Source organism: Hyperolius riggenbachi, chromosome 10, assembly GCF_040937935.1.
Source record: "Hyperolius riggenbachi isolate aHypRig1 chromosome 10, aHypRig1.pri, whole genome shotgun sequence".
NCBI classification, from domain to species: Eukaryota; Metazoa; Chordata; class Amphibia; order Anura; family Hyperoliidae; genus Hyperolius; species Hyperolius riggenbachi.
Genome location: NC_090655.1, coordinates 289180656 through 289199735, shown reverse-complemented (window position 1 = coordinate 289199735; position 19080 = coordinate 289180656). Strand labels below are relative to the sequence as shown.

Below are 19080 nucleotides of genomic sequence, written 5' to 3'. Positions count from 1 at the left end.
CTGACAGCCGTTATGGAAGGCAGGCCAGTATCTCTTCCCTGTGATGTGGACATTTCGCCTGACAGCTGTTATGGAAGGCTGGCCAGTATCTCTTCCCTGTGATGAGGACATTTTCCCTGATAGCTGTTATGGAAGGCCGGCCTATATCTCTTCCCTGTAATGAGGACATTTTCCCTGACAGCCGTTATGGAAGGCAGGCCTGGAAGGCAGGCCTGTATCTCTTCCCCGTGATGAGGACATTTCCCCTGACAGCTGTATCTCTTCCCTGTGATGATGACATTTCCCCTGACAGCCGTTATGAAAGGCAGGCCTGTATCTCTTCCCTGTGATGAGGACATTTCCCCTGACAGACGTTATGGAAGGCAGGCCTGTATCTCTTCCCTGTGATGACATTTCCCCTGACAGCTGTTATGGAAGGCCTGCCTGTATCTCTTCCCTGTGATGAGGACATTTCCCCTGACAGCCGTTATGGAAGGCAGGCCTGTATCTCTTCCCTGTGATACGGACATTTCCCCTGACAGCCGTTATGGAAGGCAGACCTGTGTCTCTTCCCTGTGATGAAGACATTTCCCCTGACAGCCGTTATGGAAGGCCGGCCTGTATCTCTTCCCTGTGATGAAGACATTTACCCTGACAGCCGTTATGGAAGGCAGGCCTGTATCTCTTCCCTGTGATGAGGACATTTCCCCTGACAGCCGTTATGGAAGGCCGGCCTGCATCTCTTCACTGTGATGAGGAGATTTCCCCTGATAGCCGTTATGGAAGGCCGGCCTGCATCTCTTCACTGTGATGAGGAGATTTTCCCTGATAGCTGTTATGGAAGGCCGGCCTGTATCTCTTCCCTGTGATGAGGACATTTCCCCTGACAGCTATTATGGAAGGCCGGCCTGTGTCTCTTCCCTGTGATGAGGACATCTCCCCTGACAGCCGTTATGGAAGGCCGGCCTCTATCTCTTCCCTGTGATGAAGACATTTACCCTGACAGCCGTTATGGAAGGCAGGCCTGTATCTCTTCCCTGTGATGAGGACATTTCCCCTGACAGCCGTTATGGAAGGCCGGCCTGCATCTCTTCACTGTGATGAGGAGATTTCCCCTGATAGCCGTTATGGAAGGCCGGCCTGCATCTCTTCACTGTGATGAGGAGATTTTCCCTGATAGCTGTTATGGAAGGCCGCCCTGTATCTCTTCCCTGTGATGAGGACATTTCCCCTGACAGCTATTATGGAAGGCCGGCCTGTATCTCTTCCCTGTGATGAGGACATCTCCCCTGACAGCCGTTATGGAAGGCCGGCCTCTATCTCTTCCCTGTGATGAGGACATTTCCCCTGACAGCCGTTATGGAAGGCAGGCCTGTATCTCCTCCCTGTGATGAGGACATTTCTCCTGACAGCCGTTATAGAAGGCAGGTCTGTATCTCTTCCCTGTGGTGAGGACATTTCCCCTGACAGCTGTTATGGAAGGCAGGCCTGTATCTCTTCCCTGTGATGAGGACATTTCCACTGACAGATTTCCAGCAGCTGTTCATGGCAACAGTCACTAATCCCAGCAGCCAATAATATGTTGTATAATCCAGTTGTTGTGGATCAGTGGAGGTTTCAGGGAGGGAGGTACTGTAGAAGCAGGCTCTTTCCACTGTGGCCATTTTTAGCAGTTGAGACATTGCCACCGGAAGACCACATCCATTGTATCTCTGATGGGAAGAAGCCAATGTGGATTCAGCAGCCACTGGTGTTGGGTGATCCCGCAGTGGGAAGGGTTGGATGATGGCTGGTGGGTCACAGCTAGGGGGTGGAGCCAGGTAACAAAGGGTGTGGCTGGTAGGACAGGCAGAGAAGATGGAGGCTGCAGCTGGAGAGGGGTTGGGTGACCTCTGCTCCTTCGGTCCTGGTATTGGCACTGCCCCAGCTGGGAGGGTTGTTGCTACGGCTCTTGGAGGGTTTGGGGTTAGTAGGTGATGGACAGGTGGGCTCAGGTATGGTCAGGATATGAAGCTGCAGTCCTATCTGCCTAGTTCATCAGGTGCCAGAGCCATAAGTAATGATAATTTATAGCTAATTAGCTGCAGGCCTCTGCTCCTATCTCCCTCTGTCTCCAGCTGTTCTCTCTTCACATCCTCATCCATCTACCGCTGCCAGCACCGCTGTACACTCCCAGGAATGTGTGCATGGAGAGGAGGAGAGAAGCACCAGATGATGAGCAAGGCACACTGGGAGAGAGGACTGTGGTACTGAATGTGCAGGAGACCACAGCTTATGGGATATTATCACCCCTAGCAAATTATGTGCTATTCTGTGCTCTGTGTATCACTGCTAATATCTCACTGCTATAATCTGTTATCCTTTACAGGACTGCGATCTGAGCTCAGAGCGGAAGAGAGGAGTGATTAGCAGTCTATGGAGGAGGGTGACATGATGAGGACATGTAAAGAGGAAGAAGAAGAGAAGTATGTGAGGAGTGATCAGCAGTCTATGGAGGAGGGTGACATGATGAGGACATGTAAAGAGGAAGAAGAAGAGACGTATGTGAGGAGTGATCAGCCGTCTATGGAGGAGGGTGACATGATGAGGACATATAAAGAGGAAGAAGAAGAGAAGTATGTGAGGAGTGATCAGCAGTCTATGGAGGAGGGTGACATGATGAGGATCTATAAAGAGGAAGAAGAAGAGATGTATGTGAGGAGTGATCCGCAGTCTATGGGGGAGGGTGACATGATGGGGACAAGTAAAGAGGAAGAAGAAGAGACGTATGTGAGGAGTGATCAGCAGTCTATGGAGGAGGGTGACAAGATGGGGACATGTAAAGAGGAAGAAGAAGAGACGTATGTGAGGAGTGATCAGCAGTCAACGGAGGAGGGTGACATGATGAGGACAAGTAAAGAGGAAGAAGAAGAGACATATGTGAGGAGTGATCAGCAGTCTATGGAGGAGGGTGACATGATGAGGACATGTAAAGAGGAAGAAGAAGAGACATATGTGAGGAGTGATCAGCAGTCTATAGAGGAGAGTGACATGATGAGGACATGTAAAGAGGAAGAAGAAGAGGCATATGTGAGGAGTGATCAGCAGTCTATGGAGGAGGGTGACATGATGAGGATCTATAAAGAGGAAGAAGAAGAGATGTATGTGAGGAGTGATCCGCAGTCTATGGGGGAGGGTGACATGATGGGGACAAGTAAAGAGGAAGAAGAAGAGACGTATGTGAGGAGTGATCAGCAGTCTATGGTGGAGAGTAACATGATGAGGACAAGTAAAGAGGAAGAAGAAGAGACGTATGTGAGGAGTGATGAGAAGTCTATGGAGGAGGGAGACATGATGAGGACAAGTAAAGAGAAAGAAGAAGAGACGTATGTGAGGAGTGAGAAGCAGTCTATAGAGGAGGGGGACATGATGACAGCATCTAAGGAAGAAGGCATTATTACTGGGATGAGTACTGGTGAGTAGTAAACAAGAAGTGTTAAACTGTCTAACAAATATGTCCTTGCTGTGTACTGTATATATCACATGAAGCCAACAAGGTGAGAAGGAATGTGAGAAGTAATAAGAGGTGTGATGTATGTAATGTGATTGTACAAAGTGCCTGTAATGAGGTATATACACAATATATACCAGTAAAAACTTTTTAGGTATTTTGCTCTTATACTGTGCAGTCATATGACACACATACAAGCCTGTAATAAGCTGATTATGGTCACTGTACATTACACTAATCTGATTTATTAAATTAAACACACTTAACCGACCTTTTTCTGACCAGCTGGGGACCCATAAAAGGCTTTTTTGAGAATATATGGCAAAAGAAGCCAAAGGCCAATCAACCAATGTCTGTAGAGAGTTCAGGAATGACAATCAATTTAACCAATAGGAGGGTGATTTGAGGATGGGAGGTATGACCTACCAGATCCCACCCACTCCTTAAGGTATATAAGGAAGGCTGTGAGACAGCCTCATTTGATTGCTGACCTTGCTGGGGAGCACAGCTCCCATTTTTTGTTTTTCATGATTATGTATTTGTAGATAGCTGTGTGTACTTTCTACTATGCACTTTGCACCCTAAGCACTTTAGTACTGTAGCCCTGATGACTGCTCTCTTTTTAAGGAGCCGAAACATGTCGGTTTTAGGTGGAGGGTTTTTCTTTATTTAGAAGTAACTCAGCACATACGAATTCAGTGCCTAGTATTGGGATAGAAAAGAATAGACTATCAAATACAGATTGGTCTCTCTCAAATCGTATATATTTCCTCGAAACTACCCAACTAGGTTAATGTGAATCCAATCATGAATATCAAATGCAACAAAAAATGTTTAATGCAATAAATTAAAAGTTATATTTTAGGTGGTCTTGTATAAGGTCGGTTAAGTGTGTTTAATATGGTCACTGTACATTACTGTACACAGACTGGTCACAGTAGGGGGTGACTTAGTGTTACTGACCTGTAATAAGCTGATAATGGTCACTGTACATTACTGTACACAGATTGGTCACAGTAGGGGGTGACTTAGTGTTACTGGCCTGCAATAAGCTGATAATGGTCGCTGTATATTACTGCACACTGATTGGTCACAGTAGGGGGAGTTAGTGTTACTGGTCTGTAATAAGCTGATAATGGTCACTGTACATTACTGTACACAGATTGGTAACAGTAGGGGTGACTTAGTGTTACCGGCCTGTAATAAGCTGATAATGGTCACAGTACATTACTGTACACAGATTGGTCACAGTAGGGGGTGACTTAGTGTTACTGACCTGTAATAAGCTGATAATGGTCACTGTACATTACTGTACACAGATTGGTCACAGTAGGGGGTGACTTAGTGTTACTGGCCTGTAATAAGCTGATAATGGTCACTGTACATTACTGTACACAGATTGGTCACAGTAGGGGGTGACTTAGTGTTACTGGCCTGTAATAAGCTGATAATGGTCACTGTACATTACTGTACACAGATTGGTCACAGTAGGGGTGACTTAGTGTTACTGGCCTGTAATAAGCTGATAATGGTCACTGTACATTACTGTACACAGATTGGTCACAGTAGGGGGTGACTTAGTGTTACTGGCCTGTAATAAGCTGATAATGGTCACTGTACATTACTGTACACAGACTGGTCACAGTAGGGGGTGACTTAGTGTTACTGGCCTGTAATAAGCTGATAATGGTCACTGTACATTACTGTACACAGACTGGTCACAGTATGGGTGACTTAGTGTTACCAGCCTGTAATAAGCTGATAATGGTCACTGTACATTACTGTACACAGATTGGTCACAGTAGGGGGTGACTTAGTGTTACTGGCCTGTAATAAGCTGATAATGGTCACTGTACATTACTGTACACAGATTGGCCACAGTGGGGGTGACTTAGGGTTACTGGCCTGTAATAAGCTGATAATGGTCACTGAACATTACTGTACACAGATTGGCCACAGTAAGGGTGACTTAGTGTTACTGACCTGTAATAACCTGATAATGGTCACTGTACATTACTGTACACAGACTGGTCACAGTATGGGTGACTTAGTGTTACCAGCCTGTAATAAGCTGATAATGGTCACTGTACATTACTGTACACAGATTGGTCACAGTAGGGGGTGACTTAGTGTTACTGGCCTGTAATAAGCTGATAATGGTCACTGTACATTACTGTACACAGATTGGCCACAGTGGGGGTGACTTAGGGTTACTGGCCTGTAATAAGCTGATAATGGTCACTGAACATTACTGTACACAGATTGGCCACAGTAAGGGTGACTTAGTGTTACTGGCCTGTAATAAGCTGATAATGGTCACTGTACATTACTGTACACAGATTGGTCACAGTAGGGGGTGACTTAGTGTTACTGGCTTGTAATAAGCTGATAATGGTCACTGTACATTACTGTACACAGACTGGTCACAGTATGGGTGACTTAGTGTTACCAGCCTGTAATAAGCTGATAATGGTCACTGTACATTACTGTACACAGATTGGTCACAGTAGGGGGTGACTTAGTGTTACTGGCCTGTAATAAGCTGATAATGGTCACTGTACATTACTGTACACAGATTGGCCACAGTGGGGGTGACTTAGGGTTACTGGCCTGTAATAAGCTGATAATGGTCACTGAACATTACTGTACACAGATTGGCCACAGTAAGGGTGACTTAGTGTTACTGGCCTGTAATAAGCTGATAATGGTCACTGTACATTACTGTACACAGACTGGTCACAGTAGGGGCTGACTTAGTGTTACCAGCCTGTAATAAGCTGATAATGGTCACTGTACATTACTGTACACAGACTGGTCACAGTATGGGTGACTTAGTGTTACCAGCCTGTAATAAGCTGATAATGGTCACTGTACATTACTGTACACAGATTGGTCACAGTAGGGGTGACTTAGTGTTACTGGCCTGTAATAAGCAGATAATGGTCACTGTACATTACTGTACACAGATTGGTCACAGTAGTGGTGACTTAGTGTTACCGGCCTGTAATAAGCAGATAATGGTCACTGTACATTACTGTACACAGATTGGTCACAGTATGGGGTGACTTAGTGTTACCGGCCTGTAATAAGCTGATAATGGTCACTGTACATTACTGTACACAGATTGGTCACAGTAGGGGTGACTTAGTGTTACCAGTCTGTAATAAGCTGATAATGGTCACTGTACATTACTGTACACAGATTGGTCACAGTAGGGGTAACTTAGTGTTACCAGCCTGTAATAAGCTGATAATGGTCACTGTACATTACTGTACACAAATTGGTCACAGTAGGGGTGACTTAGTGTTACCGGCCTGTAATAAGCTGGTACTGGTTACTGTACATTACTGTACACAGACTGGTCACAGTAGCGGTGACTTTCTGTTACTGGCCTGTAATAGGCTGATAATGGTCACTGTACATTACTGTACACAGATTGGTCACAGTAGGGGTGACTTAGTGTTACCGGCCTGTAATAAGCTGATAATGGTCACTGTACATTACTGTACACAGACTGGTCACAGTAGGGGTGACTTTCTGTTACTGGCCTGTAATAGGCTGATAATGGTCACTGTACATTACTGTACACAGATTGGTCACAGTAGGGGTGACTTAGTGTTACCGGCCTGTAATAAGCTGATAATGGTCACTGTACATTACTGTACACAGATTGGTCTCAGTAGGGGTGACTTAGTGTTATTAGCCTGTAATAAGCTGATAATGGTCACTGTACATTACTGTACACAGATTGGTCACAGTAGGGGTGACTTAGTGTTACTGGCCTGTAATAAGCTGATAATGGTCACTGTACAGTACTGTACACAGATTGGTCACAGTAGTCGTGACTTAGTGTTACCAGCCTGTAATAAGCTGATAATGGTCACTGTACATTACTGTACACAGATTGGTCACAGTAGTGGTGACTTAGTGTTACCGGCCTGTAATAAGCTGATAATGGTCACTGCACATTACTGTACACAGATTGGTCACAGTAGTCGTGACTTAGTGTTACCAGCCTGTAATAAGCTGATAATGGTCACTGTACATTACTGTACACAGACTGGTCACAGTATGGGTGACTTAGTGTTACCGGCCTGTAATAAGCTGATAATGGTCACTGTACATTACTGTACACAGATTGGTCACAGTAGGGGGTGACTTAGTGTTACTGGCCTGTAATAAGCGGATAATGGTCACTGTACATTACTGTACACAAATTGGTCACAGTAGGGGGTGACTTAGTGTTTCTGGCCTGTAATAAGCTGATAATGGTCACTGTACATTACTGTACACAGACTGGTCACAGTAGGGGGTGACTTAGTGTTACTGGCCTGTAATAAGCTGATAATGGTCACTGTACATTACTGTACACATATTGGTCACAGTAGGGGGTGACTTAGTGTTACTGGCCTGTAATAAGCTGATAATGGTCACTGTACATTACTGTACACAGACTGGTCACAGTATGGGTGACTTAGTGTTACCGGCCTGTAATAAGCTGATAATGGTCACTGTACATTACTGTACACAGATTGGTCACAGTAGGGGGTGACTTAGTGTTACTGGCCTGTAATAAGCTGATAATGGTCACTGTACATTACTGTACACAGATTGGTCACAGTAGGGGGTGACTTAGTGTTACTGGCCTGTAATAAGCTGATAATGGTCACTGTACATTACTGTACACAGACTGGTCACAGTATGGGTGACTTAGTGTTACCGGCCTGTAATAAGCTGATAATGGTCACTGTACATTACTGTACACAGATTGGTCACAGTAGGGGGTGACTTAGTATTACTGGCCTGTAATAAGCTGATAATGGTCACTGTACATTACTGTACACAGACTGGTCACAGTATGGGTGACTTAGTGTTACCGGCCTGTAATAAGCTGATAATGGTCACTGTACATTACTGTACACAGACTGGTCACAGTATGGGTGACTTAGTGTTACCGGCCTGTAATAAGCTGATAATGGTCACTGTACATTACTGTACACAGATTGGTCACAGTAGTGGTGACTTAGTGTTACCGGCCTGTAATAAGCTGATAATGGTCACTGCACATTACTGTACACAGATTGGTCACAGTAGTGGTGACTTAGTGTTACCAGCCTGTAATAAGCTGATAATGGTCACTGTACATTACTGTACACAGACTGGTCACAGTATGGGTGACTTAGTGTTACCGGCCTGTAATAAGCGGATAATGGTCACTGTACATTACTGTACACAAATTGGTCACAGTAGGGGGTGACTTAGTGTTTCTGGCCTGTAATAAGCTGATAATGGTCACTGTACATTACTGTACACAGACTGGTCACAGTAGGGGGTGACTTAGTGTTACTGGCCTGTAATAAGCTGATAATGGTCACTGTACATTACTGTACACATATTGGTCACAGTAGGGGGTGACTTAGTGTTACTGGCCTGTAATAAGCTGATAATGGTCACTGTACATTACTGTACACAGACTGGTCACAGTATGGGTGACTTAGTGTTACCGGCCTGTAATAAGCTGATAATGGTCACTGTACATTACTGTACACAGATTGGTCACAGTAGGGGGTGACTTAGTGTTACTGGCCTGTAATAAGCTGATAATGGTCACTGTACATTACTGTACACAGATTGGTCACAGTAGGGGGTGACTTAGTGTTACTGGCCTGTAATAAGCTGATAATGGTCACTGTACATTACTGTACACAGACTGGTCACAGTATGGGTGACTTAGTGTTACCGGCCTGTAATAAGCTGATAATGGTCACTGTACATTACTGTACACAGATTGGTCACAGTAGGGGGTGACTTAGTATTACTGGCCTGTAATAAGCTGATAATGGTCACTGTACATTACTGTACACAGATTGGTCACAGTAGGGGGTGACTTAGTGTTACTGGCCTGTAATAAGCTGATAATGGTCACTGTAAATTACTGTACACAGATTGGTCACAGTAGGGGTGACTTAGTGTTACTGGCCTGTAATAAGCTGATAATGGTCACTGTACATTACTGTACACAGATTGGACACAGTATGGGTGACTTAGTGTTACCAGCCTGTAATAAGCTGATAATGGTCACTATACATTACTGTACACAGATTGGTCACAGTAGGGGGTGACTTAGTGTTACTGGCCTGTAATACGCTGATAATGGTCACTGTAAATTACTGTACACAGACTGGTCACAGTATGGGTGACTTAGTGTTACCGGCCTGTAATAAGCTGATAATGGTCACTTTACATTACTGTACACAGATTGGTCACAGTAGGAGTGACTTAATGTTACTGGCCTGTAATAAGCTGATAATGGTCACTGTACATTACTGTACACAGATTGGTCACAGTAGGGGTGACTTAGTGTTACTGGCCTGTAATAAGCTGATAATGGTCACTGTACATTACTGTACACAGATTGGTCACAGTATGGGTGACTTAGTGTTACCGGCCTATAATAAGCTGATAATGGTCACTGTACATTACTGTACACAGATTGGTCACAGTAGGGGTGACTTAGTGTTAGCCTGTAATAAGCTGATAATGGTCACTGTACATTACTGTACACAGATTGGTCACAGTAGGGGTGACTTAGTGTTACTGGCCTGTAATAAGCTGATAATGGTCACTGTACATTACTGTACACAGATTGGTCACAGTAGGGGTGACTTAGTGTTACTGGCCTGTAATAAGCTGATAATGGTCACTGTACATTACTGTACACAGATTGGTCACAGTAGGGGTGACTTAGTGTTACTGGCCTGTAATAAGCTGATAATGGTCACTGTACATTACTGTACACAGATTGGTCACAGTAGGGGTGACTTAGTGTTACTGGCCTGTAATAAGCTGATAATGGTCACTGTACATTACTGTATGCAGATTGGTTATACCGCATGACTTGTGGCTCTGTGGCCTGACGATCATGCTAGCTGCCCTTACCGCATGACTTGTGGCTCTGTGGCCTGACGATCATGCTAGCTGCTTATACCGCATGACTTGTGGCTGTGTAGCCTGACGATCATGCTAGCTGCTTATATCGCATGACTTGTGGCTCTGTGGCCTGACGATCATGCTGGCTGCTTATATCGCATGACTTGTGGCTGTGTAGCCTGACGATCATGCTAGCTGCTTATATCGCATGACTTGTGGCTCTGTGGCCTGACGATCATGCTAGCTGCATATACCGCATGACTTGTGACTCTGTGGCCTGACGATCACGCTAGCTGCTTATACCGCATGACTTGTGGCTCTGTGGCCTGACGATCATGCTAACTGCTTATACCGCATGACTTGTGGCTCTGTGGCCTGACGATCATGCTAGCTGCTTATACCGCATGACTTGTGGCTGTGTAGCCTGACGATCATGCTAGCTGCCTTTACCGCATGACTTGTGGCTCTGTGGCCTGACGATCACGCTAGCTGCTTATACCGCATGACTTGTGACTCTGTGGCCTGACGATCATGCTAGCTGCTTATACCGCATGCCTTGTGGCTCTGTGGCCTGACGATCACGCTGGTTGCTTATACCGCATGACTTGTGGCTGTGTAGCCTGACGATCATGCTAGCTACTTATACCGCATGAATTATGGCTCTGTGGGCTGACGATCACGCTAGCTGCTTATACCGCATGACTTGTTACTCTGTGGCCTGACGATCATGCTGGTTGCTTATACCGCATGACTTGTGGCTCTGTGGCCTGCCGATCATGCTAGCTGCTTATACCGCATGACTTGTGGCTCTGTGGCCTGACGATCATGCTGGCTGCTTATACCGCATGACTTGTGGCTCTGTGGCCTGACGATCATACTGGCTGCTTATACCGCATGACTTGTTGCTCTGTTGCCTGACGATCATGCTAGCTGCTTATTCTGCATGACTTGAGGCTCTGTGGCCTGACGATCATGCTAGCTGCTTATACCGCATGACTTGTGGCTCTGTGGCCTGACGATCATGCTAGCTGCTTATACCGCATGACTTGTTGCTCTGTGGCCTGACGATTATGCTAGCTGCTTATACCGCATGACTTGTGGCTCTGTGGCCTGACGATCATGTTGGCTGCTTATACCGCATGACTTGTGGCACTGTGGCCTGACGACCATGCTAGCTGCTTATACCGCATGACTTGTGGCTCTGTGGCCTGACGATCATGCTGGCTGCTTATACCGCATGACTTGTGGCTCTGTGGCCTGACGATCATGCTAGCTGCTTATACCGCATGACTTGTTGCTCTGTTGCCTGACGATCATGGTAGCTGCTTATTCTGCATGACTTGTGGCTCTGTGGCCTGACGATCATGCTAGCTGCTTATTCCGCATGACTTGTGGCTCTGTGGCCTGACGATCATGCTGGTTGCTTATACTGCATGACTTGTGGCTCTGTGGCCTGACGATCATGCTGGTTGCTTATACTGCATGACTTGTGGCTCTGTGGCCTGACGATCATGCTGGCTGCTTATACCGCATGACTTGTTGCTCTGTTGCCTGACGATCATGCTAGCTGCCTATACCGCATGACTTGTGGCTCTGTGGCCTGACGATCACGCTAGCTGCTTATACCGCATGACTTGTGGCTCTGTGGCCTGACGATCATGCTAGCTGCTTATACCGCATGACTTGTGGCTCTGTGGCCTGACGATCATGCTGGCTGCTTATACCGCATGACTTGTTGCTCTGTTGCCTGACGATCATGCTAGCTGCCTATACCGCATGACTTGTGGCTCTTTGGCCTGACGATCACGCTAGCTGCTTATACCGCATGACTTGTGACTCTGTGGCCTGACGATCACACTAGCTTCTCATACCGCATGACTTGTGGCTCTGTGGCCTGACGATCACACTAGCTTCTCATACCGCATGACTTGTGGAACTGTGGCCTGATGATCATGCTAGATGCTTATACCGTATGACTTGTTGCTCTGTGGCCTGACGATCATGCTAGCTGCTTATACTGCATGACTTGTGGCACTGTGGCCTGACGACCATGCTAGCTGCTTATACCGCATGACTTGTGGCTGTGTAGCCTGACGATAATGCTGGCTGCTTATACCGCATGACTTGTTGCTCTGTTGCCTGATGATCATGCTAGCTGCTTATACCGCATGACTTGTGGCTCTGTGGCCTGACGATCATGCTGGTTGCTTATACCGCATGACTTGTGGCTCTGTGGCCTGACGATCATGCTGGCTGCTTATACCGCATGACTTGTGGCTCTGTGGCCTGATGATCACGCTAGCTGCTTATACCGCATGACTTGTGGCTCTGTGGCCTGACGATCACGCTAGCTGCTTATACCGCATGACTTGTGGCTCTGTGGCCTGACGATCATGCTGGCTGCTTATACCGCATGACTTGTGGCTCTGTGGCCTGACGATCACGCTAGCTGCTTATACCGCATGACTTGTGGCTCTGTGGCCTGACGATCACGCTAGCTGCTTATACCGCGTGACTTGTGGCTCTGTGGCCTGACGATCACGCTAGCTGCTTATACCGCGTGACTTGTGGCTCTGTGGCCTGACGATCATGCTAGCTGCTTATACCGCATGGCTTGTGGCTCTGTGGCCTGACGATCATGCTAGCTGCTTATACCGCATGGCTTGTGGCTCTGTGGCCTGACGATCATGCTAGCTGCTTATACCGCATGACTTGTGGCTCTGTGGCCTGACGATCATGCTGGCTGCTTATACCGCATGACTTGTGGCTCTGTGGCCTGCCGATCATGCTAGCTGCTTATACCGCATGACTTGTGGCTCTGTGGCCTGACGATCATGCTAGCTGCTTATACCACATGACTTGTGGCTTTGTGGCCTGACGATCATGCTGGCTGCTTATACCGCATGACTTGTGGCTCTGTGGCCTGACGATCACGCTAGCTGCTTATACCGCGTGACTTGTGGCTCTGTGGCCTGACGATCACGCTAGCTGCTTATACCGCGTGACTTGTGGCTCTGTGGCCTGACGATCATGCTAGCTGCTTATACCGCATGGCTTGTGGCTCTGTGGCCTGACGATCATGCTAGCTGCTTATACCGCATGGCTTGTGGCTCTGTGGCCTGACGATCATGCTAGCTGCTTATACCGCATGACTTGTGGCTCTGTGGCCTGACGATCATGCTGGCTGCTTATACCGCATGACTTGTGGCTCTGTGGCCTGACGATCATGCTGGCTGCTTATACCGCATGACTTGTGGCTCTGTGGCCTGCCGATCATGCTAGCTGCTTATACCGCATGACTTGTGGCTCTGTGGCCTGACGATCATGCTAGCTGCTTATACCACATGACTTGTGGCTTTGTGGCCTGACGATCATGCTGGCTGCTTATACCGCATGACTTGTGGCTCTGTGGCCTAACGATCATGCTAGCTGCTTATACCGCATGACTTGTGGCTCTGTGGCCTGACGATCACACTAGCTGCTTATACCGCATGACTTGTGGCTCTGTGGGCTGACGATCTAGCTAGCTTCTTATACCGCATGACTTGTGGCTCTGTGGCCTGACGATCATGCTAGCTGCTTATACCGCATGACTTGTGGCTCTGTGGCCTGACGATCATGCTAGCTGCTTATACCACATGACTTGTGGCTTTGTGGCCTGACGATCATGCTAGCTGCTTATTCTGCATGACTTGTGGCTCTGTGGCCTGACGATCATGCTAGCTGCTTATACCGCATGACTTGTTGCTCTGTTGCCTGACGATCACGCTAGCTGATTATACCGCATGACTTGTGGCTCTGTGGCCTGACGATCATGTTAGCTGCTTATTCTGCATGACTTGTGGCTCTGTGGCCTGACGATCACGCTAGCTGCTTATACCGCATGACTTGTGGCTCTGTGGGCTGACGATCACGCTAGCTGCTTATACCGCATGACTTGTGGCTCTGTGGCCTGACGATCATGCTAGCTGCTTATACCGCATGACTTGTGGCTCTGTGGCCTGACGATCATGCTAGCTGCTTATACCGCATGACTTGTGGCTCTGTGGCCTGACGATCACACTAGCTGCTTATACCGCATGACTTGTGGCTCTGTGGGCTGACGATCTAGCTAGCTTCTTATACCGCATGACTTGTGGCTCTGTGGCCTGACGATCATGCTAGCTGCTTATACCGCATGACTTGTGGCTCTGTGGCCTGACGATCATGCTAGCTGCTTATACCACATGACTTGTGGCTTTGTGGCCTGACGATCATGCTAGCTGCTTATTCTGCATGACTTGTGGCTCTGTGGCCTGACGATCATGCTAGCTGCTTATACCGCATGACTTGTTGCTCTGTTGCCTGACGATCACGCTAGCTGATTATACCGCATGACTTGTGGCTCTGTGGCCTGACGATCATGTTAGCTGCTTATTCTGCATGACTTGTGGCTCTGTGGCCTGACGATCACGCTAGCTGCTTATACCGCATGACTTGTGGCTCTGTGGGCTGACGATCACGCTAGCTGCTTATACCGCATGACTTGTGGCTCTGTGGCCTGACGATCATGCTAGCTGCTTATACCGCATGACTTGTGGCTCTGTGGCCTGACGATCATGCTAGCTGCTTATACCGCATGACTTGTGGCTCTGTGGCCTGACGATCATGCTAGCTGCTTATACCGCATGACTTGTGGCTCTGTGGCCTGACGATCATGCTAGCTGCTTATACCACATGACTTGTGGCTTTGTGGCCTGACGATCATGCTAGCTGCTTATTCTGCATGACTTGTGGCTCTGTGGCCTGACGATCATGCTAGCTGCTTATACCGCATGACTTGTTGCTCTGTGGCCTGACGATCATGCTAGCTGCTTATACCGCATGACTTGTGGCTCTGTGGCCTGACGATCATGCTAGCTGCTTATACCGCATGACTTGTGGCTCTGTGGCCTGACGATCATGCTGGCTGCTTATACCGCATGACTTGTTGCTCTGTTGCCTGACGATCATGCTAGCTGCCTATACCGCATGACTTGTGGCTCTTTGGCCTGACGATCACGCTAGCTGCTTATACCGCATGACTTGTGGCTCTGTGGCCTGACGATCACGCTAGCTGCTTATACCGCATGACTTGTGGCTCTGTGGCCTGACGATCACGCTAGCTGCTTATACCGTAATACTTGTGGCCTGACAATCACGCTGGTTGCTTATACCGTAATACTTGTGGCTCTGTGGCCTGACTATCACGCTGGTTGCTTATACCGTAATACTTGTGGCTCTGTGGCCTGATGATCACGCTGGTTGCTTATACCGTAATACTTGTGGCTCTGTGGCCTGACGATCATGCTAGCTGCTTATACCGCATGACTTGTGGCTCTGTTGTCAGACTTTGTATGTATGTTATTTCATAAGCTAACTGCTGTTTGCACACTTGCTCACCGATACATACGTGTTAGGACTGATCGGCTACAGACTCTGTGTCTTCTCCATCCATCCAGGGTCGGGGCCTCAATACCCCTCCAGGCCGTGGCAAGGCACTCATTTCCGGGTTGTGATGTTAGGTGGCCATTTATCACATGGCTTTTTAGATGAGCTATATACTGCTTTTATATGTAAATGTCTTTGTGATATATGCTTGATTAAAATGTCCTACATTTATAATATAGTATATTTTATGCTCCTCATTGCAGCCCCTCCCTATTAGTTGACAATTTTGCATTGCTGGGCGGCATAGTGGGTTGCATTATTTCTAGGTTTATGGGAATTTAACTGTGGGATCAAGCAGCTTTTTTCCCTAAGATTATAATTCAGCCTCCCTAATGATAATTGCTCCTCCCCTCAGAATTCTCTAACAGGAAGTGATGATGTTTCTCTATTTGCAGCGCGGAGTCCCGGCATCAGGAACCTCTCAGAGACTCGTCTCTCTGTATCCACAGACTGTACAACGGATGATGATGTCACTGGACAAGAGTCTCCTGCAGATATCCTGGTGACCCCAAATATTCCCCCAGATTCCCCTCACCTGTCTAACCCCGAGGGGCCTCTTACCCAGCACAGCTCCCCCCCTGCTGGAGGGTCTTATTCCTGTTCCATGTGTGGGAAATGTTTTGTACAGAAATCAAGTCTTGTCAGACATGAGAGATCTCACACTGGTGAGAAGCCCTATTCATGTGCTGAGTGTGGGAAATGTTTTGCACAGAAATCAAATCTTGTCAAACATGAGAGATGTCACAGTGGTGAAAAGCCCTATTCATGTGCAGAGTGTGGGAAATGTTTTGTACAGAAATCACAGCTTGTCATTCATGAGAGATCTCATACGGGTGAGAAGCCCTTCTCATGTGCTGAGTGTGGGAAATGTTTTGTAAATAAGTCAAAGCTTGTCAGACATGAGAGATCTCACACTGGCGAGAAGCCCTATTCATGTGCTGAGTGTGGGAAATATTTTGTACAAAAATCATACCTTGTTGTACATAAAAGATGTCACACTGGTGAAAAGCCCTTTTCATGTGCTGAGTGTGGGAAACGTTTTGTTCAGAAATCATACCTTGTCATACATGAGAGATCTCACACTGGTGAGAAGCCCTATTCATGTGTTGAGTGTGGGAAATGTTTTGTATATAAATCAGAGCTTGTCATACACAAGAGATTCCACACTGGTGAAAAGCCCTATTCATGTGCTGAGTGTGGGAAATGTTTTGTACAGAAATCAAGTCTTGTCAAACATGAAACAACTCACACTGGTGTGAAGCCCTATTCATGTTTTGAGTGTGGGAAATGTTTTGTGTATAAATCAGAGCTTGTCATACATATGAGATTTCATGCTGGTGAGAAGCCCTATTCATGTGCTGAGTGTGGGAAATGTTTTGTACAGAAATCACATCTTGCCAAACATGAGACATCTCACATTGGTGCAAAGCCATATTCATGTGCTGAGTGTGGGAAATGTTTTGTACATAAATCATATCTTGTCAGTCATGAGAAAATTCACAGTGGTGAGAAGCCCTATTCATGTGCTGAGTGTGGGAAATGTTTTGTACACAAATCAGAACTTGTCAGACATAAGAGATCTCACACTGGTGAGAAGCCCTTTTCATGTGCTGAGTGTGGGAAATGTTTTGTACAGAAATCACATCTTGTCAGTCACGAGAGATCTCACACTGGTGAGAAGCCCTATCCATGTGCAGAGTGTGGGAAATGTTTTGCACTTAAAATAACCCTTGTTAGACATGAGAGATCTCACACTGGAGAGAAGCCCTATTCCTGTGCTGAGTGCAGCAAAAGCTTTAGATATAAAGAAAGCCTTGACAAGCATAAGAGAACTCACTCTAGCATTAGTGGTAAGTAAGGGTCAGTGATAGCTTTGCCTCCAGTGAACCTGAAGTGGCCACAGCATACTGCTCTCCATCTCCTCAGCATAGCAGGCAGTAGGGAGGATGGAGAGGGGAGTGAAACAGCTAATAACAGGCTTGTTCAGTTCCGCTTATTCAAAAAGCAAAGATGGCTTATGGGAAATGGCAGACACATTCCACACTAGTAGACAGACATATTATCAGAAGTGCATCATGAAAGATGGATGGAATGAAGTTTGTTTAATATTTAAAGCTCCTAATTTCTGGGGCAATAGGTCAGACACAGGCAACAAGTCTACCAGCCTCACAGTACTGATTAATGGACATCAAATTATTCCAAAATATGTCAATAAGACATAAGTAAATGTCAGTATATGTAAATATTGCAAGCTACCTAAATTCCAATTGAGAAGTAAAATAAGGAGTTTGTAAATAAAAAATATTATTGCTTAATTGAAATGTCAGCAATTCAAAATAAACAATTATTGACACACAGAGATTTCAGCCATCCAGACATTGAGGGAAATTTGAAAATTAGGCAGTCATGTTGCATTCAGTGGGTATAAAATAGGTGGTTTCAGAGCTATTCAGAGATATCCAGACTGAATCTCTCCTGAAAGACACCAGCTACAAGCCAGAAGCTGCCTTCCCACACGTGGCTCTAGATGCTGAAGAGATGGCAGAGAAGGGGTCATATGCTTCATATTCTAGTGATTTACTTTATTTATTTTTCAGTATTCTCTTTTGTTAAGATGTTAGCAAGAAGTTCTTTTAGTAGTTATTTTTTTTAGATTACTACAAGTTCTGCCACAGCTACTAATACAGCTTAGACTGTTTTTGATCCTATTCTACTTCACACAATTGTTATAATTCTTTTTTGACTGTATTGATTCCTGATTTCTTGGCTAAAAAGCCTCGATGAGATGGAATACTGCTAGAAGGAAACACTACTTGGAACTGTTCATATTTTGTATATCTGCTGTATGATAAACAAATACAATTTTTATATAAGATCAAATACTGAGTGCTCTGATTTATTTCAAGGTATTCTGTCAATCTATAATTACTGTTATAGAGGGTTCAGACCCTGCTATCAGAGGTGCTCACCTGGATTCCGGGGTAACCCGGATATCCAAACTTTTTTACGCTATCCGGATCGGATTCAAGATTCCGTATTTCTCTAGAAATCCGGATAGCTATCTGCGGATATTTGGCCGCATAACGCGGATATCCGGATCCAACATACTGTAACTAAGGTGATGACGTCCTGGAGCCAATCAGAGGGCTCTCAGCAGAAGCCCTAGCAACCAATCACAGAGGGGAACCGTGACCAGCCCCCTCCCCCCCCTG

The 19080-nt window shown here is 46.3% G+C and overlaps 1 protein-coding gene across 3 annotated transcripts in view; it reads left to right on the top strand.

The window, feature by feature from the left end:
* The window catches only part of LOC137535572 (zinc finger protein 605-like), a 67945-nt gene extending 49197 nt beyond the window's left edge, over positions 1-18748 (top strand). For all 3 annotated transcript variants that reach the window (XM_068257422.1, XM_068257420.1, XM_068257421.1), the window contains exons 2-3: positions 2348-3433; positions 16264-18748. In XM_068257422.1, the coding sequence (XP_068113523.1) occupies positions 2395-3433; positions 16264-17726 (2502 nt within the window). In that variant the 5' untranslated portion in view covers positions 2348-2394 and the 3' untranslated portion in view covers positions 17727-18748. The remainder of the gene's footprint in view (positions 1-2347; positions 3434-16263) is intronic.
* The last annotated feature ends 332 nt before the right edge of the window (positions 18749-19080 follow it).